Consider the following 23,130-nt stretch of genomic DNA (forward strand, 5'->3'; position numbering starts at 1 on the left):
CTGGTGAAAGTTTTCAGACAGCTTTGAAAATAGCCGCCAGACAGTGTGAACACATGGACACACATATCTCAGTGTGCAATGGTCTGATTGGTTTAAAATTACAGGAGGTATATAGTAACAAACACATCAATTGGTTAATACATCAAATAGGATAATACATTGCTGTTTCTTTTTATAATCTGAGCTCCAAGATGGTAGTGTGCTTAATGGGTACTTGAGCTTAATAGGTACGTTTACCCTACAGAGCCTCACCGTCACCCAATTGCCCTGCTGCATGGGCTCTACTACTGCCGGAACCGAACAATGTACAGAGTTCACTAAGCTAGTCGCTTCCAAAGCAGTATCTAAAGCCCTTGAACTCTTACAATTAACCTCGATTAAAACTTGGATGCGTGTCTCTAGTTCTGAAATCTTCCCCGTCAGCTTGACTATCTTCCTGCATTTATCACATGTAAATCCTATGCTGACAGAGAAGGATGTGCTAAACATGTTGCATGAGGTGCAAGTAACAATAAGAGGAGAAGCTCACATGACTAACCGTGCTTGATGACTGATCCTACTCACCTAAATTGTTTGATGGACTCATAAAAGGCGCGAGTGCGCGTGAGAAAAATAAATAAATAAATAAATATAGAGCGCACAGATGGCACGCTAACAGGCTTATGAATTACTAGCGTGTCGTGCTAGCAATTACAATTTAGATTGAAGCTAGCGATGTCAGGTTAATGTGTGATGTTGAGTAAGTTATATTTAGCAGTATAAACAACAAGGAATGATAGTAAATAATGATTTAAAACAGAAAGATATACAAAGCTTACAGACGCAAACCAACGCAACAGCAGCAGAAACAACGAGGCAGACAGGAGCACTTATCTAAAGTAACATTAAATTAAAACAGAGGTAAGACACCCAGATTTAGGTTGGTCAAGCAGCATTTTTTTCTGTTCTAAACGGAAATTCACTTCTTGTCTTTGCGAACCAAGTACACTTGAATTAGTGCCAAATATTAGTCATCACTAATCTAACGTAGACTTGCGGTAACACATCAATCCGTTTAATCTACTTGGGAAAACAATTTCAGAGTTAGTCATAATAAATCAAATGTAACAATTTATTATGTCAGGTAAATGTATCAGGCCAATTTCATAATCAATTCAAAGATAATAAATAAAAAACATCAAATGCTCTGGAATAAAGAGAAAAGATGCGAACCTGACATTAGAAAATACATGATGCCGAGTGTCTCGGCCACACTCCACATCACGGGCTAAACATGAATTCACAATGGGAATTTGCATTAGTCACCGTCCGTTACTGGGGACAGAACTTGGGAATGAGACCTTTGTACCAGTCGCATTGAGACATTTAAAATGACCATATAGATTTTTGGGTGAATTGAGGTTGTGTGTATGATGTGTAAATTGTGAGGTGATCAACTCAAGTGTGATCGTGTCTTGAATGGGTATGGTAATATAGCAAGAGGGTTCAAATGTTAATTTCCTTTGTTTTCTCAGAGAGAAACAGTTTCTCTTTCTCTTACAGTTCTTCCCGTTTCTCCAGTCTTACACAGTCATGTATTTGCTGGTGCTAATAGCCACCAGTGCATTGATAATGCTTTCCCCGGTGAGAACACGTACAAGAGAGAGATTTATTCATTGGTTTAGAGGAATAATTTAGTCTAATTATTTAAAAATATATATTCTTTCTGAAAACATTATTCTGAAGCTATTTGGAATTTAGTATTGCTTAATCGGTGTGTTCTGTGATCTGTTGTTTTGTCTGCAGATCATTGAAATTAAGCTATTTTCTTTTCTTCATAATTATTCTCCATCGATAACCTTTGTTCAACTCTGATTTCAGAGTTTAATTAATGTGAAATAAACTTAGATGTCATTTTTATTTAATTACTACACATTAATTAAATAAAAATGACATCTAAGTACAGATTTTTGACACCCATACAGATAAGCTGAACCTAATTTCAGGAACCCCTTTTCACAAAGAGAGATTATTTAAGAAGATTTAAGATGTCACCCACCTTAAGAAGTATGTTTGTTCTGTATTTGTTGCAGGTGACGCCCAACATCTCTCAGAGCTCAGGATTGTGCTGATGGGATATAAAGGAGCTGGTAAGAGTTCAGCTGGAAACATCATCCTGGGCAGAGAGGAGTTTGGCTTGAAGAAATCTGCTCAGTGTGTGAAGAGACATGGAGAAGTAGCAGACAGACACATCACTGTCATTGAAGCTCCAGGATGGTGGAGGAATAACTCTGTAGAGTTCAGTCCTGAGTTACTGAAACAGGAGATTTTGCTCAGTGTGTCTCTGTGTCCTCCAGGACCACACGCTGTACTACTGATCTTACGTGTGGACGACACATTTAAAGAGACTGAGAAAAAAGCATTGCAGGAGCATCTGGATCTTCTCAGTGAGAGAGTCTGGAGTCACACTATAGTGCTGTTCACTCATGGAGACTCTCTATTACACACATCTATAGAGCGGCACATTGAGAGTGAAGGGCCGGATCTCCAGTGGCTGCTGGACAAATGTGGGAACAGGTTTCATGTTCTCAACAATCACATCAGGAGAGACGACACTCAGATCAAGGAGCTGCTGGAGAAGATTGAGGAGACAGTGGCACAAAACAACGGCTGCCATTTTGAAATAGACAGAAAGATTTTACAGGAGATGAAAGAGAGAAGAAGAGCAGAGGAAGAGAGAGCAGAAGAACGAATGAAGAGGATGCAAAAAAGGAGAGAAAACATCAGATCACAGATGAGTGAGTTCATATACTTTATAGTGCACATACACACTGAGTATATTAGTAAATCATGAAAATGTAACAAGTTAAGTCAAGTCATCTTCATTTATATAGCGCTTTTAACAATGTAGATTGTTCCAAAGCAGCTTTACATTGATAATACGAAATTAAAGTAAAGTGTTTTGGCTTTATAGCAGCTCTAGAATAAAGTTATTGTCCAGCTAAAGTTAGTTTGATTGATTCACTTCCATCACAACGATCATTAGTTATTAACTAACACGACACCCTTTTAACAGAAAACTCTTAAGTTCTTTCTGCGCAAACTTCAAAAACGCGAACCAGTGAGAACACCGATGGCGTGCCCATGCGTATTACGAGTTCAGTCTATAGGTATGAGCATTTGAATATATGCACGCAGGCGTGTAGTCCTTTCCTACAAATCAACCCTCAACATACTACTTGTCTGGCCTTAAAATTGATAATACAGAATTTTTATCGCTTCCACTTAGCCACGCGAACCGGAATTATCCCGACAACACTTTATCTGTAGATAGGTAAAAAGAGAGGAGGGAGGCCTTTACAGGGAAGAGCCTAGTTGACATTTCAGGCTGTCGTCTCGTCCAGGCGCAGGTCCTTCATCAGATCTGGATACAGCCTGGATCCGGCGGACTGCGGTAAACCTCGGGATAAACAGAGAGACTAATATTAGCGTAGACTCCATTCTTCTTATGATGTAACGAGTACATCAGGATTTATGGGAAGTGTTCCCGGTTCCGGCTGACCTAATCTATGCAGCCTAACATTGAATTATATTCTAGTCTATAATCTAGTCTATAATCAAGTCTATAATCTGTTATGTGTATGCTAGGTCAAAGAGATGTTTTTTAGTCTAGCTTTGAACTGACAGAGTGTGTCTGCTTCCCGGACAATGTTAGGAAGACTGTTCCAAAGTTTTGGTGCTAAATAGGAAAAGGATCTACCGCCAGCAGTCGATTTTGATATTCTAGGTATTATCAACTGGCCGGAATTTTGAGATCGTAATAGACGTGAAGGACTATAATGCATTAAGAGCTCGCTCAAGTACTGCGGAGCTAAACCATTTAGTGCTTTGTAAGTAATCAGCAATATTTTAAAAATGTATACGTTGTTTAATAGGGAGCCAATGCAGTGTTGACAGAACTGGGCTAATATAGTCATACTTCCTGGTTCTGGTAAGAACTCGAGCTGCTGCGTTTTGGACCAGCTGTAATTTGTTTATTAAGCGTGCAGGGCAACCACCCATAATAGCATTACAATAATCTGTGTGCTTCCTGACCTGAGCCCCAGATTGTCATGTTTGAGCTCTAAGACTATGTGCCATATTACTAGAGAGAAGAGCAACAGGTCAGGTCTGCCCCAAAAACTTTTCCAATTGTCTATGAATTCTATATTATTTTGCGGACACCACTTAGACAACCAGCCATTGAGTGAGGACAATCTACTAAGTATCTCATCACTCCTGAGAACAGGAAGGGGGCCAAAGCAAATTACAGTTCCTGACATCGTACTTGCGAGTTCACACACCTTTTTAACATTAACTTTAGTGATCTCTGACTGGCGGAGTCGAACATCATCGTCTCACCGTCATCCAGTTGCCCTGCTGCACTAACCTGCATCTAACCTGCATTTTTATGGGCTGAAATTCAACATGGTTGAATATTTAAGCTGTGAATATTTCAATTAAAAACATTTCAAACACCTTTTCATTATTAAAAATTCAATAATCCATATTCACCTTTCATATTTCACTTCCAAAATATTCAAACTGTTTAAAAATACAACCAATAATATTCAACAGGCAATTTTCGGTCCATTTTATTTCGCTTTGCAAATTCACTTCCACAAATTCAGTGGTTCAAATTCGACAGTAAATTCAACATTGACGTCCAGGAACTGCAGGAAAAGCAGTAGATTGCCGAGCATACTCTCCATCTGCTGTTAGTCGACCTCACCATCAGATGGTGCAAAAGCGCTTGTTGTTGACGAAGACATTCATTCATAAAATGGAAATGATTATCTGTGTCAGTATATTCGGAAAAGATGATAAACACACAAAAGCTGTGTTTATGTTTCATTCAATAACTTCATTGTTACTTTCCCTGTGTAGCCTACATGTCATCAGCTTTCTCTACCATGAACTGTCACGATCCACACACAAAGGAACGGGAAAAGGGAAGATCCAAATGCAGTAGATATTTATTAGGGTAATCCAAAATCGTGTCCAGTCCAGGCAGGGGTCAAAATCCAAATAATCAATCAATCAATCCAACAACAAGAACACAAACAGGAAATACAGGGAACGGAAGTGGTGTGATATAAGACAAGTGTGCATCCTCGTTTCCTCTCCTCGCTTCCTTTCCTCGTGTCTCAGCTCCGCCCCCTGTAGGATGCGAGGGAAGGCTGCAAGGAAAAGACGCGAGGACGGAGGGATCGAATGAAAGCTTTTTTTATACATTGGAATCCTTGATCACTCGAGCGTCACTTCATCGCGTCATCAGCAGCGCTCAGAGGATCTGCCCTCATGTTGTTGAAATTTGTTTATTTAAGAAATTCATAATAAATAATAATAAAGAAAGATACCCTGTTGAAATATGTGAAGTGTGTGGTTTATATAAACTGCAAAAGTAAAGTATAAATCAAAATTATTGTGACCGATGTGAAGGGGGAGGAGAATTTATATGTGCGTCACGTTTTAGTCGATAAAACTCTTCCGCATACACCTGTGTATCCTTGCTCATGACTCCTCTGGAAGCCTCCTCACTCCTCGATCCTCAACTCCTCGCGGTGCAATTAGAGAATTGAGATGTCCTTCAAGATGGCTGTGCTCGATCGGTTTCCGGGTCATAGGATGGAGGACGGAGGAGAGAGGAGACGAGGAGGGATATTGAGAAGCACCCAAGGAATCCGTGACAAACACTAGACTGGCAGGGTATATATAACAAGAACTAACAATGAATAACAGGGAACAGCTGGGTACAATGATGACGGGGAACAGCTGAGTGCAATGAACAGTGATTGGTACAGACAAGGATTGTGGGAATGCAGTTCATGAACAGGATGACACCGTGGAGACGAGGACCTCTAGTGGACACCAGTGATACATAAACAGACACTGTGACATGAACAGGATTATAATCGGTTTCCCTCAATACCTCATATACTCATGGATTCCCCTTCCGTTGGGACAAAATGCTTAACGTAGCTTAATGGACTAATACAGTGATATGAAAGACCAATCTTGCACCTTATTAGGGAAGTAGGCTGTAGGCTACTATATAGGCTACAGGCAAGAAGATGGACTCAGAATATGAACTTAACGCGCAAAGTTTCATGCTGAGCGTTTCGTGATATACTGGCATAAAATCAACACTTGATCAATTAATACTAACACTCTCTCTTCTCTTCTCTTCTATTCTATTCTATTCTATTCTATTCTATTCTCTCTCTCTCTCTCTCTCTCTCTCTCTATATATATATATATAGTATGCCTATGTGTATTGCATTAGCTTAAACTGTTATAGCACTTGCATATTGTTGTCCTATTGTTTGTTTAACTGTAAATCGCTTTGGATAAAAGCTTCTGCTAAATGACTAAATGTAAAATTGCCTTGACATTGGACATTCGCACATTTAGGGACCGTCTCTAAAGTTGCATACAACATTGGCATACACGTTTCTAACTATGCCTGACACTAAATGAACACTTTACAGTTGGTTTTATGACTGTAAGTTGTTCTATTCAAATGCTATCGGAGTTAGAAACGTGTATAAGTCGTATACACTTTAGAGACGGTCCCTAAATGTGCGAATGTCCAACATCAAGCCATCTTTATGCCAGTCTATCACTGGGAAACGCTAAGCTTTGCGCGTTATTCTGAGTCCATCTGTTTGCCTGCGAGTTTGGTCTTTTACATCATTGTAGTCCATTAAGCTACGTTAAGCGTTGTATATGTCCAGCAGGGGATCCTGAAGTATTGAGGGAAACCCTAATAGCCTGCATGCAGCACATCGCCACAATATAAAGTTAAGGCAACTAAACAACCAAGAGAAATATATGTCAACTTCAAAAATGTAACATTGGATCTGTACATCCGCATCGGGGAATAACATTATAATCTCGTTCACGGTAGAGAAAGATGCATGTAGGCTACACAGGAAAAGTAATCGTGAAGGCACTGAATTTAACATAAAACAGCCGTCATAATAATCACAAATACACTTACATTGCTGTAAATGAGTTTTATGAATGCATGACTTGCTCTAATTTTGCTGGTCTTCGTCTACAACACGCGCTTTTGCACCATCTGATGGTGAGGTCGACTAACAGCAGATGGAGAGTATGCTCGGCAATCTACTGCTTTTCCTGCAGTTCCTGGACGTCAATGTTGAATTTACTGTCGAATTTGAACCACTGAATTTGTGGAAGCGAATTTGCAACGCAAAATAAAATGGACCGAAAATTGCCTGTTGAATATTATTGGTTGTATTTTTAAACAGTTTGAATATTTTGGAAGTGAAATATGAAAGGTGAATATGGATTATTGAATTTTTAATAATGAAAAGGTGTTTGAAATGTTTTTAATTGAAATATTCACAGCTTAAATATTCAACCATGTTGAATTTCAGCCCATAAAAATGCAAGCCCTAAAAATACAATGCATTAAAATGCAAGCATGGTTAATGTAATGCCTATTTTTTTCAAGTAGTGCAATTCAACAGGCTTTTTATTTCAAAAACATTTGACATTATTTTACTTCCATAGATGGGTTCAAAGCAGCTCACAGTGACGGCCCCTAAAATCTGTTACTAAATAAGCACTTTCATTTCTTAAACAATCCTGTTCTTCATAGGATGTGCTTTTGATAACGGAAATCCCTTTTATGCCTAATCCATAGAAAACAATACAAAAGAAAAAGAAAAAGAAAAGAAAACTGCAAACATCTCGTCTTGAATATAATCTTAAACATCAGCTTTACACCTATAGACACGTCTCATGAGAACGCACACAAGAGAGAGATTTATTCATTGGTTTAGAGGGACAATTTAATTTCAGTAACTCCTTTTTCACAAAGAGAGATTATTTAAGAAGCTTTAAGATGTCACCCACCTTAAGAAGTGTGTTTGTTCTGTATTTGTTGCAGGTGATGCCCAACATCTCTCAGAGCTCAGGATTGTGTTGATGGGATATAGAAGAGCTGGTAAGAGTTCAGCTGGAAACACCATCCTGGGCAGAGAGGAGTTTGGCTTGAAGAAATCTGCTCAGTGTGTGAAGAGACATGGAGAAGTAGCAGACAGACACATCACTGTCATTGAAGCTCCAGGATGGTGGAGGAGTTTCTCTGAGTTACTGAAACAGGAGATTTTGCTCAGTGTGTCTCTGTGTCCTCCAGGACCACACGCTGTACTACTGATCATAAGTGTGGACATTAGATTTAAAGAGACTGAAAGAAAAGCATTGCAGGAGTATCTGGATCTTCTCAGTGAGAGAGTCTGGAGTCACACTATAGTGCTGTTCACTGGTGGAGACTCTCTGTTAGACACATCTATAGAGCACCACATCGAGAGTGAAGGGCCGGATCTCCAGTGGCTGCTGGACAAATGTGGGAACAGGTTTCATGTTCTCAACAATCACAACAGGAGTGACGACACTCAGATCAAGGAGCTGCTGGAGAAGATTGAGGAGACAGTGGCACAAAACAGCGGCTGCCATTTTGAAATAGGCAGAAAGATTTTACAAGAGATGGATGGTAGAAATAAAACAGAAGAGCGACTGGACAAATGGAGAGAGGAATCCAGATCACAGACTAGTGAGTGACATCATAAAATATTATGAAGATTATATACATATAGTCTCAGATGTGTTTCTTCCTCATTGTTCTAGACTATGGGCCTAATTTTTAAAACGTGTGAACGCACAGAATTGATCTTAGAGTGTGTGTGTTACATGTGTGTCATGTAATTACAATTACATGAACTGATGAATATATTCCTTCAATGCCATGTCAGTTGCTTTGGATAAAAGTGTCTGTCAAAGACATTAATGTTGTAAATGTTCTTCTGATCTGCTCTCTGCTTTCATTATTATAGTGAGTGGAGATGATGGATCTGATTCATGGTCTGTGGGAAGTTCTGCTTATGGTTCATTCAGATCACGATCTGGAGCAGACCCAATTTTCGGTTCATCACATTCCAGAGATTCATCTCACACAAGTTACGTGTCAGGGGCCATAAAACGATGTAACAGCCTTCAATTTATACCACCAAACAGTGAGTGTCTTGTTTTATTTGGCACTTTCAGTACATTTTGGTCTCCCTGTGACCTTCTTTACAGCATTAGAGCTCATGTTTTCCATGAAAACCATCTGTTTTGTTGTGAAAATATAATATTTAGTCAACATTGTCATAAATTTGTCACCACATATTTTCCCGCATAATAAAATTTGGACCCTTTCTAGCCTACATCTCCTTCCATTTTCTCAATTTTTGATCATTTAATTTATGGCAATAAATGCAAACCTGAAATGAAATAAAATAAAAAAGCACATATAATATTTAGTTTGATCTTCTTATGTTGATGCAACAACATTTTCTTGAATTTAAGCACCGGTTTATACTGATAAATTCTTCTTCTCTATACATCTATGGTCAACTTTAAATGATTACATTAAATAGCAATCAGGCTTGTGATAAAGAAATTTCATAGATAAAACAGGGGCAAAACATGTAAAATACCGTCTGATTAATAAAGTATTTGTATCATGTTTTAATGATTACCAATAGACTGCGTTATTTTTAGGAACATATTGAAAGTTTTAAATCTCAGAATTTTGTTCTATAAGAGTTTCAAACCTTTTACTGATTTAAATGTTTTCCTCCCAGTGAGTGGAGATCAGCGGTCGGGCACATTGTCTGTGGGAAATTCTGCTTACAGTTCAACAAGATCACTATCAGAAGAAGACAGCGATACATTTTGTAGCTTATCACGCTCAAAAGTCTCATCTCACAGCTCAGGATTCGGGTCTTTGTGGTCCATCCCGGAGTCTGAGGAACATTCAGGAACCGGACGAGCACTTGGTGTGACCATGATCTCAAAACTTTTCCCAAGAAGATCAAAGCATGATAAGCATGAAGACACTAAGAAAACTTGAATTATATCAAAATAATGAAAGAGAAATTGTGTCTTTATAATGTTGACATTTATAATTTTGACGACATAATATTTAACAATAACAATAACTAACACTATAAGGTATATGCAGTTGTTTAATAAATTAGTGGAGATGTATAAACAGAAATCATATTGATATGTAATTAACATTAAGGGCTCTATTAATGACAGAATCTGCCTTTAATGATCTAAGCGCATGGTCTAAAGCGCAAGTGCACTTTTTCTAGTTGAACAACGGGAAAAATGGTAAGCTGTCTCGGTGCATGGTCTAAAAGCGTTGTCCCTATTCTCCTAATGTGTAATGGGTGTGTTTTGGGCGTAACGTGCAAAAAAAACAATCAGAGTGTAATTTCCCATTCCCTTTAAAAGCCAGTTGTGCTCGCGCCAGGGCGGATTCACTATTTACATGACGCAATTTGCAAACAGAAAGACTGAACGCTTCTCCAGAGCACAAACGGATCTGCTTGTGCGCAAGATTAAAGGTTAAAGCGAGACCATCTACGAGACAAGCCGGATTCCACCATCTTTATGTACACAATATTAATCTTTTGTACTGTAATCCTATTATTTTTATTTGGCATGTTTGTGTGCTGCTGCGCGTCCCTGTGTGTAATAAACAGAGCGCCTGAACACACCTCGTTTTCAGACCAGCAGCCCATGGGCCACATATGGACACATGCATTTGCTATTTAAACAACGTGTCGCAGGACGTGAAAATGAAAACTGCGTCGGGCTGAAACTAGCAAAAAACACTTTGCACAAACGCATTGCGCCTGGTGTATGATAGAACCCTGAGTGTTTTTTGATTATTTTGTCAAAAATGTATGTTTATTTTTTAACTAACTTTATAAATCCTTTCATTTTTAATCCCAGATTTCTGTGTGTGTGTACATATATATATATATATACAGTGAGGAAAATAAGTATTTGAACACCCTGCTATTTTGCAAGTTCTCCCACTTGGAAATCATGGAGGGGTCTGAAATTGTCATCGTAGGTGCATGTCCACTGTGAGAGACATAATCTAAAAAAAAAAATCCAGAAATCACAATATATGATTTTTTAACTATTTATTTGTATGATACAGCTGCAAATAAGTATTTGAACACCTGTCTATCAGCTAGAATTCTGACCCTCAAAGACCTGTTAGTCTGCCTTTAAAATGTCCACCTCCACTCCATTTATTATCCTAAATTAGATGCACCTGTTTGAGGTCGTTAGCTGCATAAAGACACCTGTCCACCCCATACAATCAGTAAGAATCCAACTACTAACATGGCCAAGACCAAAGAGCTGTCCAAAGACACTAGAGACAAAATTGTACACCTCCACAAGGCTGGAAAGGGCTACGGGGAAATTACCAAGCAGCTTGGTGAAAAAAGGTCCACTGTTGGAGCAATCATTAGAAAATGGAAGAAGCTAAACATGACTGTCAATCTCCCTCGGACTGGGGCTCCATGCAAGATCTCACCTCGTGGGGTCTCAATGATCCTAAGAAAGGTGAGAAATCAGCCCAGAACTACACGGGAGGAGCTGGTCAATGACCTGAAAAGAGCTGGGACCACCGTTTCCAAGGTTACTGTTGGTAATACACTAAGACGTCATGGTTTGAAATCATGCATGGCACGGAAGGTTCCCCTGCTTAAACCAGCACATGTCAAGGCCCGTCTTAAGTTTGCCAATGACCATTTGGATGATCCAGAGGAGTCATGGGAGAAAGTCATGTGGTCAGATGAGACCAAAATAGAACTTTTTGGTCATAATTCCACTAAACGTGATTGAAGGAAGAAGAATGATGATGAGTACCATCCCAAGAACACCATCCCTACTGTGAAGCATGGGGGTGGTAGCATCATGCTTTGGGGGTGTTTTTCTGCACATGGGACAGGGCGACTGCACTGTATTAAGGAGAGGATGAGCGGGGCCATGTATTGCGAGATTTTGGGGAACAACCTCCTTCCCTCAGTTAGAGCATTGAAGATGGGTCGAGGCTGGGTCTTCCAACATGACAATGACCCGAAGCACACAGCCAGGATAACCAAGGAGTGGCTCTGTAAGAAGCATATCAAGGTTCTGGCGTGGCCTAGCCAGTCTCCAGACCTAAACCCAATAGAGAATCTTTGGAGGGAGCTCAAACTCCGTGTTTCTCAGCGACAGCCCAGAAACCTGACTGATCTAGAGAAGATCTGTGTGGAGGAGTGGGCCAAAATCCCTCCTGCAGTGTGTGCAAACCTGGTGAAAAACTACAGGAAACGTTTGACCTCTGTAATTGCAAACAAAGCCTACTGTACCAAATATTAACATTGATTTTCTCAGGTGTTCAAATACTTATTTGCAGCTGTATCATACAAATAAATAATTAAAAAATCATACATTGTGATTTCTGGTTTTTTTTTTTTAGATTATGTCTCTCACAGTGGACATGCACCTAAGATGACAATTTCAGACCCCTCCATTATTTCTAAGTGGGAGAACTTGCAAAATAGCAGGGTGGTCAAATACTTATTTTCCTCACTGTATATATATATTCAGACACAGAAGCGCTGTTCCAGTGCTTTTCAAATGCAGCCGTCTTCTTTAGAAAGCTAAAGTGTATGTGTGTGTGTGTATATATATATATATATATATATATATATATATATATATGTGTGTGTGTGTGTGTGTGTGTGTGTGTGTGTGTGTGTGTGTGTAAATTTGCTGAGGGGTAATTAAATTTAACAAATCATGTAAAATAGTATCATCTTTCAAAAATGTCTGTCAAAATGTATAACGTACAACACATATTGAATGATGTTCACTAACCCGGTAAAGTTTTCAATTGGATCTTTTTTTTCTTTAGTCTGCAGTGTAAAGTATTTCACTCGGTTCTGTGATCATTCCCGATTCAATTTCAGTGAGTGAAGAACAAATTCAGGTGCATTATGTATTATGTACGTTATCGTCTCTGACAGACTGAAGCCTCATGCTGAAGCCGCTCTGGATGCCATTTTCTTCCTCTTCTCGGAAAGAAGCATCTGGTAGTCGAAACATCTGGTAGTGTGTGTTTTCCAGGTAATCACTGAAAAAAAAAAAAATAATAATAATAATTGTTGCATGAACATGATTTAATCGTAGCACCCATTATGCATCAAATCAAATCAAGTAAACCTGGACTGCTTTGAATATTTTATATGGGCACAATATTGATTTGTAGATTAAACATGATTTTAATATGCCAATGTAACTTCTTTGCAACTAATTGAATTAAAATGTTTGTATTGTGTAAGTCTAATATAATGTATTCTTATTCACTCAATGTCGGTAAAGCACTTGTCGTTAAATTATGCCTTGTTAAAACAACTAATTAATGTCTTGTTCATGTATGGTATTGGTAGTTTAATGAATATCTATCTTGTTGTTTCAATTAGATTTGTTTTAGATGACAGCACTAAGAAGCATGACATTACCAAAACTTCAGTTATCTACAAAAAAAGCACAGAAAACATGCAAACAATTAATTTTTTTTTTTTTTACATGCAACAATTAAGTTTAAACCGCTTTCTTCACTCTCCTATCCATTTGAGTGTTTGTAAAATAATGTATAAGAAACATTTAGCTAACAAAATCTTGGCTCTTGAGAAAACTGATGCCCTTTTGTTCTTAAAACTTCAAAAAATACATATACAGTACTGTGCAAAAGTCTTAGGCATGTTAATACATGACAACAGCCAGTATGATCTGATCTCACCATCATCGAGTCCATTGGTGATTACATGAAGAAACAGAAAAAACTGAGACAGACTAAATCCAGAAGAACTGCGGGAACGTCTCCAAGACGCTTGAAGAAACCTTCCTGCAAAGCTCCCTGAAAAACTATGCACAAGTGTACCTGGACAAAAGCCGTTTTAAACGCAAAGGGTCGTTACATCATATATTGATTTGAATTAGTTCATAGAAGTTAAATCATAAATAAATTCAAATTGTGATTTTATTTTTGAAAGCATTCTCACTTTACAGCATTTTAACACAAGTGCCAGTGCTCTTCACAGTACTGTAGCTTTGCAGGAAGGTTTCTTCAAGCGTCTCGGAGACGTTCCCACAGTTCTTCTGGATTTAGTCTGTCTCAGTTTCTTCATGTAATCACAGACGGACTCGATGATGGTGAGATCATATCATACTGGCTGTTGTCATACAGAAATCTCACTGGATTATTACAATTAATTGCAAAAAGAATGTTTGGAAATGTAAACTGATATTTCCTACTGACACGCTACAGCAAAAGATATAAATAATTGACTTAAAAAAAATTGTAATGGGGGGTGGGGTATTAAAGGTCCCGTATAATGCCCCTTTTCACAAGATGTAAAATAAGTCTCTGATGTCCCCAGAGTGTGTATGTGAAGTTTGAGCTCAAAATACCCAACAGATCATTTTTTACAGCATGTTTAAATTGACATTTTTTGGGGCTCAGAAAAACGAGCTGTTTCAGTGTGTGCCCTTTAAATGCAAATGAGGTGCTGCTGGACGACACAGGGGGCGGAGCTTCATGAGCTCGCGCTCAGTCTCTCAGGACAATTTCATCTCACGGAATGATGATAATATCAGAAACTCTCAGTAACGGTGTTCATTTCGAGTCGGACAATAATGCCTACAGAGTCAGAGTGCTGTATAGAGATGAAACAGGTATGGTTTAGTAGTTTAATTACGGTTATTATAACGTATTTGTCATCTGCTTGTAGGCTATGTATCCATTATTTATTAATAGCCTACAAGTCTGCTGTCTGAATGATGATCAAACATGTTCTGATGAGTTTAATAAAGTTTATTGTACATCACACAAAAGATGAAGCGTCAGTTTTACTTCAGAAAATCACCGTAAGAGCTGAGTAAACACAGTAGCCTAAGTTATAAGAAGTGCGCAAGTAGCCAGTAGAGTTGAGGGAGCATTCCTGTGGGCGGAGGTTAGTCAAGAAACGGTTCTAGTGACATCATTAAAGAAGGAAGTAGAGGGATGTAGTCCAATCGAGCCGTTTTTTGTAGTCAACTTCTGTTAAATAAAATATCTCGCTTGGCATTGAACTTTGAGCTTTATAATTTTACAGATATTATTTATGCTCTAACAGCAACATTACACACTAACTAAAGTTTGAAACATGGGATCACGCAGAACGGGACCTTTAAAGGAGAACTCCGGTCAATTTTAACATTGAGCTCATTTTTTTGTACATTTGGAGTGCTGTCAGTACAGAGAACAACGACAAAAATCGGTGTTGCCTACACCGTGTTATCCTCTTTTTAAAATTTGCACCCTGTTGACTTCAATGGGGCAAGTTTTAAACCTGCTTTTAGCCTCTTAACATCCTTGATGTGTCATTACAAGTGCACAGTCATGTGAGTGATTCCTTCAGAGTGAACATGGTGAATCTGACTGCAGTAGATGTGAAAGATATGAATAAAAATGAAGTTAATTCGGCCAGCACTCATACCTGTATTTATTTCCTGTTTTCGGTCGAAGTCCATAGTAGTCGATTGTCGAGTTCACGCGCATGATCATAAGTAACTAAGCAACAGTGGAGAACTCGACAATCGACTACTGTGGACTTCGACCGAAAACAGGAAGTAAATACAGGTATGAGCGCTGGCTGAATTAACTTTGAACTTTTTATTCATATCTTTCACATCTACTGCAGTCAGATTCACCCGTGTTCACTCAGAAGGAATCACTCACATGACCTGTGCACTTGTAATGACACATCAAGGATGTTAAGAGGCTAAAAGCAGGTTTAAAACTTGCCCCATTGAAGTCAACAGGGTGCAAATTTTAAAAAGAGGATAACACGGTGTGGGCAACACCGATTTTTGTCGTTGTTCTCTGTACTGACAGCACTCAAAAATTACAAAAAAAATGAGCTCAATGTTTAAATTGACTGGAGTTCTCCTTTAACATGGGGGGGGGGGGTATTAACATGCCTAAGACTTTTGCACAGTACTGTACATATACATAAACTCCAAGTGCATTTTGTTTGACTTAAAAGTCTTGTTCAAGCTCACTTACTCCAAAAGCTTGTTTTTGAGGAACTGTGCCTTTGATGACAACATCTGTCCATTTCGATTTAGAAAGATTTTTTGCAAGACTTCAAAAGTGCATGTTACAGGGTAAGCCTGTGACTATGCATGGACTGAACACACACACATACACGCACATTTCATACATACACCGGCATAATGTTAACACGGTCTGTTTGCCGGCACTGACAATCATGTATACACGGACTTGTGTAGAGTTTGATGCTATTGTATGTTTAAAGGTGTGCTGTGGTGTATTATGTCCTGTATGTTGGTATTACCTGGTTTACGTGAGTTATATGGGGAATCAGTGGCTGTAACATCAGCGCATATAACATAATAGGATTGTTGTCTTATGTACAGAAATAATCACTCCACTATTATTATTTGGCTTATATTGTTTATTAAGTACAGTGTTAAGAGTTATACAAATATACTTACCACATTTGACGAGTCATTTGCCAAACCTGTTCAGTTAAAAATCCGGTCTATTTATACTTGGTGTTCGCGCCATCTTGGTAGCGCGTCCGTGTGTGTGACGTCACCGGGAGTTCCATCCGTCATAGCTGTACAAAAGAAATGTTTTATGAGTTATTTGTTTTATTTTTTGTGTGTAGATAATGTGTGTGTTATGTGTGTATCTGCAGATATGAGTTGTTGTATGTATTATTGTTATTATTATATGTATACCGGTATGTGTTTTATGTGAAACATAATTACCTTTTCAAATGGTATGTCCCGGACCAGGGGAGGAGTTAGGCCTATAAAAAGGCTCCAGAAATTTAGTATGGGAATGGGAAGTGCTGTTTGTGTCGTGCGGCTGCACGTACAGGTCAGATGTTGTCTTGTTAATATCATTTATTTTGATCATGTATTCTGTTGCATTTAAGTTTTTGTTTTGTTTTGTTTTGTTTTGTTTTGTTTTGGTGTTTTTTCTACAATTGAGAGACTCATCATGTGGCAAATAAAATGCACTCTTGAACCTGACCAACGGCTTCCTCTGTCACTTTGGGCCTCCATCCGCTACTGCTATCTTAACAGTGCATTTGAGCTCTGGTGGGTAGCTCAGGTTCAAACAGTATATCAGTCCAAATAACAGAGCACAAACCTGTGCATTGCTACTCACATCACTGAGGACTTCCACACCTTCAAGGACACCAATGTCTGCTGGGTCATCGTCAGGCAGCGCTCCGTCCTTCAGTATGACATACACTCCCATCACAGTTTGCTCCATGGTACTTTGTGACCCAATGTCTGAATCCTGTGGGACGAAATACATGAAATATCACAAATTCAAATATTTATTACAAGAATTGTACACTTATACACTCTCTGGCCACTTTATTAGGTACACCTGTAAAGTAAACTTAAACATTTACATGTTTATAATTTCTCAGTTTTTAAGTTGAAACTGTCAGAAAGATGATAATTCTACTATGTTTATTATTGAGGTCACAGTGGGTGCTGGAGTTCTGTTGCAGTGCATTATATTATAAGATTGTTATAATTTATTTGGCCACCATATTTAAAATGAATGAGGTGGCTAAAACATTAGAACCATCTTAGAATATAATGCAATAAAACAAAAGCATGCATGTACAGTTTCTGATGCCGTTTATTTTTATTTTTTAATGTAAATTAGGCCCCAAGAGAGCTCAACCGATATGAATAAAAAATGTATTGGTTTAGTGCATCAACCAATTTACATAAGAACTTTGTCACAGTGTCCAGCTCAGTTATTTGACAAAGTTATGTGTTCTCTCATGTCACATGTTTGTTGTAGCAAACAAGGCCCAAGTACAGATTCAAATGGCTTTTGAAACTGTTTTTTCTCATCAACTCACCAAATACGCCTTCACTAGTTTTTCAGGGTCTTCATATAAGTAGGTGCACAGAGACTTGATGGCACAGGCTCTTCGGGTATGTATAGTGTCATCCTGTGGGGTGGGGACAAGATTAACTCAAACTTCAGTGGCGGCACAGCTTAAAGGGTTAGTTCACCCAGAAATGAAAACTCTGTCAGTAATTACTCTCCCTCATGTTGTTCAACCCCGTAAGACTTTCGTTCATTTTCAGAACACAAATTAAGATATTTCTGATTAAATCTGAGAGCTGTCTCACTCCTCCATAGGCTTCTCTGTTAGTGAAACTTGCCGGTCCAGAAAGTGTTCTGGGCGGTTGTTAGGCGGTTGCTAAGGTATTTTGGGTGGTTGCTAGGCGATTGCTAGGGTGTTCTGGGTGGTTGCTATGGTGTTGCTAGGCTAGGGTGTTCTAAGGTATTTTGGGTGGTTGCTAGGGAGTTCTGGGTGGTTGTTAGGCAGTTGCTAGGGTGTTCTGGGTGGTTGCTTTGGTGTATTATCACATATCACATATCTGCATATCTGTAATATATCATTACTAATAAACTAATATTTTTAATCCAATAATTTTTAATCCCATCAGATATACAGTATTTTACAAAACTACCACATATTACACACATTCACCCAAAAATGCTTTATCACATTTTATCACAGGTTTAACATGCCAGTTTTTCTTGCTTTTTCATGTTCAACATTTGTTGCTGTATAGTTACCTTCACATATTTTCTCATTATATTAGTCTCAATTCTAATAACGCCTCTTTGACTTCTTATCTCTACTAGCTTGAGCTGCTCTTTCTTAACTTATTGATGATTTTCTTGCTAAATTTCTTTCTTTGGCTCCTTATTTTCTAAAAATGACCAAATTAATTTTATTCCAGAGGCCATTTTCAGATAATTCTACAGTATGTTTATCAATATCTTAATTATTTGATCTTTTTAAGTAATTAAATCTTTAAATGGTTTATTTGTCATTTTATTGTCCAACCTGATCCAGACGTTGTCTCCTACTTGGCAACAGTCCTCTGGCTGCTTCTCCAGTGCTGCAGTCTTTCATTTAATCTCTGTAAAATTAACATAAAACATCAGTTCCCTTTCGTGGTCACTCCGAGTTACGTCGGATGACGACGATTGGGGTTTCGCTTAGAAAGCCTGTCATCTTCGAGTATATAAAACGAGCCAATGGCAATGAAATGCCATGGGTCTGCGGAATTTGCATAGCGTATCTCCGCCCCACGCAGGGGGTATATAAGGAAGTACGCCGGCAACATGCAGATATGTTTTCGCTTCGGAGCCAAGAGTTTTCTTCACTCCTATAAGCCATTCTGTATCATCTTCACTCTACGAGACGAGCGGCTCTTCAGTGTGTTTGTGTGATGGCGTGTTCCAGCGAGATCGCATTGCCTGCTGCTGATCTGTGCAGTGATCTGCCGACAGTGAGTGTGTTTCTCCCTGGGCGCTTCAGCACTCTGCTGAGCTTTTCCTCTCTCTAAAAGAGCTGCACGCGGCACGTCTTTTTCAAGACGGTTCGCCCGTGTATTACTGGATGTGGGCGCGTGACTCATCTGTTTAATGGTCGCGAGCGCTGTTTTGCGTGTTGGGCTTAAAGGGATAGTTCGCCCAAAAATTATATTTAAGCCATGATTTACTCACCCTCAAGCCGTTCGAGATGCATATGTCAATCTTTTTTCAGACGAACACATTTTCAGTTATTTTAGAAAATGTCTTAGATCTTTCAGTGGTTATAATGTGAAGCAATGGGGTCCAGCTGCTCCAAGTCGCAAATTGTGCATGCATCCTTCACAAAAGTAATCCATCCGGCTCCAGGGGGATAAACGAAGGCCTTCCGAGGGTAATCCGTGCGGTTTTGTCGTAAAAATATACATATTTAAAACTTTATAAATGAAAATAACTGGCTTCCGGTGGCGGTCGGCGCGCGTTCACGGAGATGGATGCTGGCATATGACGTATGACGTAGTGTAGGAAGCGTCGTGACGTAGAACGAACGCAGAGTTTTGTTTTGCTCTGCTCTCTGGCTGCGCTGTCACGCTCGTTATACGTCACGACGCTTCCATCTCCGTGAACGCGCGTCGACCACGACCGGAAGCCAGTTATTTTCGTTTATAAAGTTTTAAATATGTATATTTTTACGACAAAACCGCACGGATTACCCTCGGAAGGCCTTCGTTTATCCCCCTGGAGCCGGATGGATTACTTTTGTGAAGGATGCATGCTCATTTTGCGACTTGGAGCAGCTGGACCCCATTGCTTCACATTATAACCACTGAAAGATCTAAGACATTTTCTAAAATAACTGAAAATGTGTTCGTCTGAAAAAAGATTGACATATGCATCTCGAACGGCTTGAGGGTGAGTAAATCATGGCTTAAATATCATTTTTGGGCGAACTATCCCTTTAATCACGCTCGGCAGCGCTCGTGGATGAGTCATGTTTTCATTGCGGGAACATGACCATCGCGATGTTTATAGATCGAGACTCAATGATCTCTGTGTGAGAGTCCCCTCTGCCACACCCCAATCTATCTCTTCCTAAAAAGAAAAACAAGAGGGATACTGTTGAGGCAAAAACAAGTAACTAACAAAATAGCATCAGGCATAAGAGACATCAGGATTCAAATTGTCCTTTAAAGATATTTATTCTTGCAAGAATGTTCCCAGTCCATCCACAGTCCAGCTGCAGGTGGAGTGAGACTCAGAGCAGAGGTTGGCCAGCATTTTTATAGTGTTATCTCTTGTCACCCTTCACAGCACAAGGAACAAAAGGGACCCCCCTTGACCCCTCTTGACCCCTCCCCAGCACGGGAATCTCCTTACCTCTGAAATCTCACACACACACACCCTGCAGCTGTATCAATATCATAAAAGAAACTCAAAATACAGCCAAAGAACGCATGGCATTCGTTTGTTAAATCGTTGAAAATAAAATACAAAGAAAAGATGAATTTTTCCACAACATTTCCTCCTCTTTATCATTCTCTGATAAACAACATAGAAAAAATTCACTCTTGTTTTCTAATCAAACCCATTATACTATTAAATCTTTAAGAATAGAATTAATTCAAGTCTTAATTCAAGAACAGTTATAACCTTCATGTATATCAATACTAAGCCCTAATTTGATTCAATCAAATAAAATCGCAAAACCTTTCTTCAACCATTAATTGGTCAACATTTTCTCCAGATATGTTGATCATCTCGTTGCCTCATGGACGTTCCATCTTCACCAATATGACACTTTGTGTGCTGTTGAAATGGTCTTTTTCCAACGTTGGCAGGAGAGGTATGTTCTAGCGCATATCCTTGATCTTCCACTTTATTCTTCGTTGTGGCGTATGGGGTTGCTGATGTTGGTTGGTATAGTTTAAGGTGAGATGCTTGGACCCAGATCCTTCCAAGATTTTCCCTTAGATCACGATCGCACCCCCACTGGAATGAGTCGTTTACTGTCTGCTGTCACCTGTGAAGGCAGACCTTAAGTGATTTTGTTAGTGACCGCTTGTCTTGTCGTCCCTTTGGTGTGACCTGTGGATTCAACAGCCTGAAACATTATTGTCACCAGATAATTTTTGCTCACTGAATATCACTCAGGGTCCTTGTTCCCCTGAAAAAAACATTCAACCCACGTTGCTCATGTTTAACAAAACAATACAGAATCAGTTCTGTGTGGTTCAATCCATCCTGACATCCTGCAAAATGAAAATTTTAAGTTAGGCATTACACAGGGTTAGGCACTGTTTCTTCACTTTGCTCATGCCATGTGCGCAAAAGTCTGCATCTTCTGTAAAGAAAAACAAATGTTGAGGTTATTGTCACATAGTTTTCTTTTGTCTGCTGTGCTGCCACATCTGCTCCGGCGTTTCCTGTCAAAACGATTCTTGTTATTAGCACACTTAAAATACAAACAATGCACACAATTAAACCCAATGTCCTCCCAACATTTATCTTCCCACCTGTGCGATGGCTTTCAGCAAATGTGAACCCCTTAGTAAACCAGATCTAGCTGGTTAATACAAATAAAGTTCTTCAAATAAACCCCTCCTGGACTTTTACTGTCCTCATATACCGATGAGGTCAAAGCTAGATAACCTCTCAGCCTGCTGTGAAGACAATGGGTTTAGCCCTCCCCCCCTGGATTTACTGTTTTCCCACCTGTGAGGCCGAAATGTCTTTGTTTGTGGCCTGAATACAAATTATCCATACTAAAAAGTTCAAAGACTCATCTGACCACTTGTTTTACTGTGCGTTCTCTTGTTCCCGCTATGAGCATATTCATCCTCCTCTTGATGCACAACACCCATCTCGTGCATAAATTTAATATAATAAAATTCTCTTACTTTTATCAGACGCTTTTATCCAAAGCGACTTACATTTCAAGGTACACATTTACATTCTTATCAATTCTTGCTTTCCCTCGGAAATTGAACCCATGACTTTGGCGTTACAAGCGCTAACGCTCTACTGTTTGAGCTATAGAAAACTGCAATATTTGTTCATATTTATTTGGTAACATTTGTTTGGATAAAGTTTGCTAACCCAAACGTTGTCCTTCAGCCAAATTTCCCATCTTTCTCTGCCTCTGAAATAAAAATATTACTTAAAGCCACAATTTCATCTTATCAAATTGTTTTTTTTTTTTTTTTTTTTAAGGCAACGGCCCCTAGTCTCACAGCGTTTCTTGCTTTTCAAGCCTATTGTTTGGTCTCTTAATCAACTGTCATCTACGAACATTCTCCAGGTCATCAATTGGTCAGTTCAGGTCGTGTACACTTTGTCAACGTCAGTACACTTCGTCAACGTCAGTCGAATAACAATCTTCCCCTTTTTACAATACATAACTGTTAAGGGCTCTCTGGATAATCTGATATTTACTTAGCCTACTGTACGTGTTTGTTGCTGTCAAATTTATAACTTTTTCTCAAAACATGACTGACGGCTATCTATGACTTCACAATTCTAATTTATCAATACTTAAACCTGTCCAGAAAGTAATTCAAATCTACTGCACATCATGAATGACCAAAATAATAATTAATAGACAGAGCTCGATGATCAATCAACTTAAAGCTCATCCTGTTCTGTGTTGCCTTCTCATCAGATTGACTCACAATCCTCAGCTTACTTTCAAATTTGTCATTCGCCTTAACCCATCTATAATGCTAAAACACTCTTTCCAGAGGTTAATGACAAATTTATACACACTATTCAGACAGAATAGTTGTCCTAAACTAACACATACT

At 38.9% G+C, this 23,130-nt stretch overlaps 2 protein-coding genes across 3 annotated transcripts in view; one reads left to right on the forward strand and one right to left on the reverse strand.

Annotated features, from left to right (window-relative positions):
• Nucleotides 1-714: 714 nt before the first annotated feature.
• Nucleotides 715-23,130, forward strand: part of LOC308696690 (GTPase IMAP family member 8-like) — a gene marked incomplete at its 5' end in the record, with an annotated part of 36,792 nt that continues 14,376 nt past the window's right edge. Inside the window, 4 exons of the mRNA XM_081375586.1 lie at nt 715-721; nt 2,073-2,777; nt 7,940-8,605; nt 8,886-9,065. Of these exons, the coding sequence (XP_081231712.1) occupies nt 715-721; nt 2,073-2,777; nt 7,940-8,605; nt 8,886-9,065 (1,558 nt within the window). The remainder of the gene's footprint in view (nt 722-2,072; nt 2,778-7,939; nt 8,606-8,885; nt 9,066-23,130) is intronic.
• On the reverse strand, nt 12,790-19,836 carry LOC308695804 (uncharacterized protein). Of its 2 annotated transcripts, XM_081374021.1 has the most exons (5): nt 19,526-19,771; nt 18,861-18,936; nt 17,856-17,948; nt 17,138-17,272; nt 12,790-13,024 (listed from the first exon to the last, which is right to left on the reverse strand). In XM_081374021.1, exons 2-5 carry the CDS (start codon nt 18,927-18,929, stop codon nt 13,022-13,024), a joined length of 300 nt encoding a protein of 99 aa, XP_081230147.1. In that variant the 5' UTR covers nt 18,930-18,936; nt 19,526-19,771; the 3' UTR covers nt 12,790-13,021. The 2 variants fall into 2 exon arrangements, with proteins under 2 accessions (XP_081230147.1, XP_081230146.1); XM_081374020.1 differs by lacking the exon at nt 12,790-13,024 and having other exon boundaries at nt 16,459-17,272; nt 19,526-19,836.

This window comes from Scardinius erythrophthalmus (genome assembly GCF_964197995.2).
Source record: "Scardinius erythrophthalmus genome assembly, chromosome: 9".
NCBI lineage: Eukaryota > Metazoa > Chordata > Actinopteri > Cypriniformes > Leuciscidae > Scardinius > Scardinius erythrophthalmus.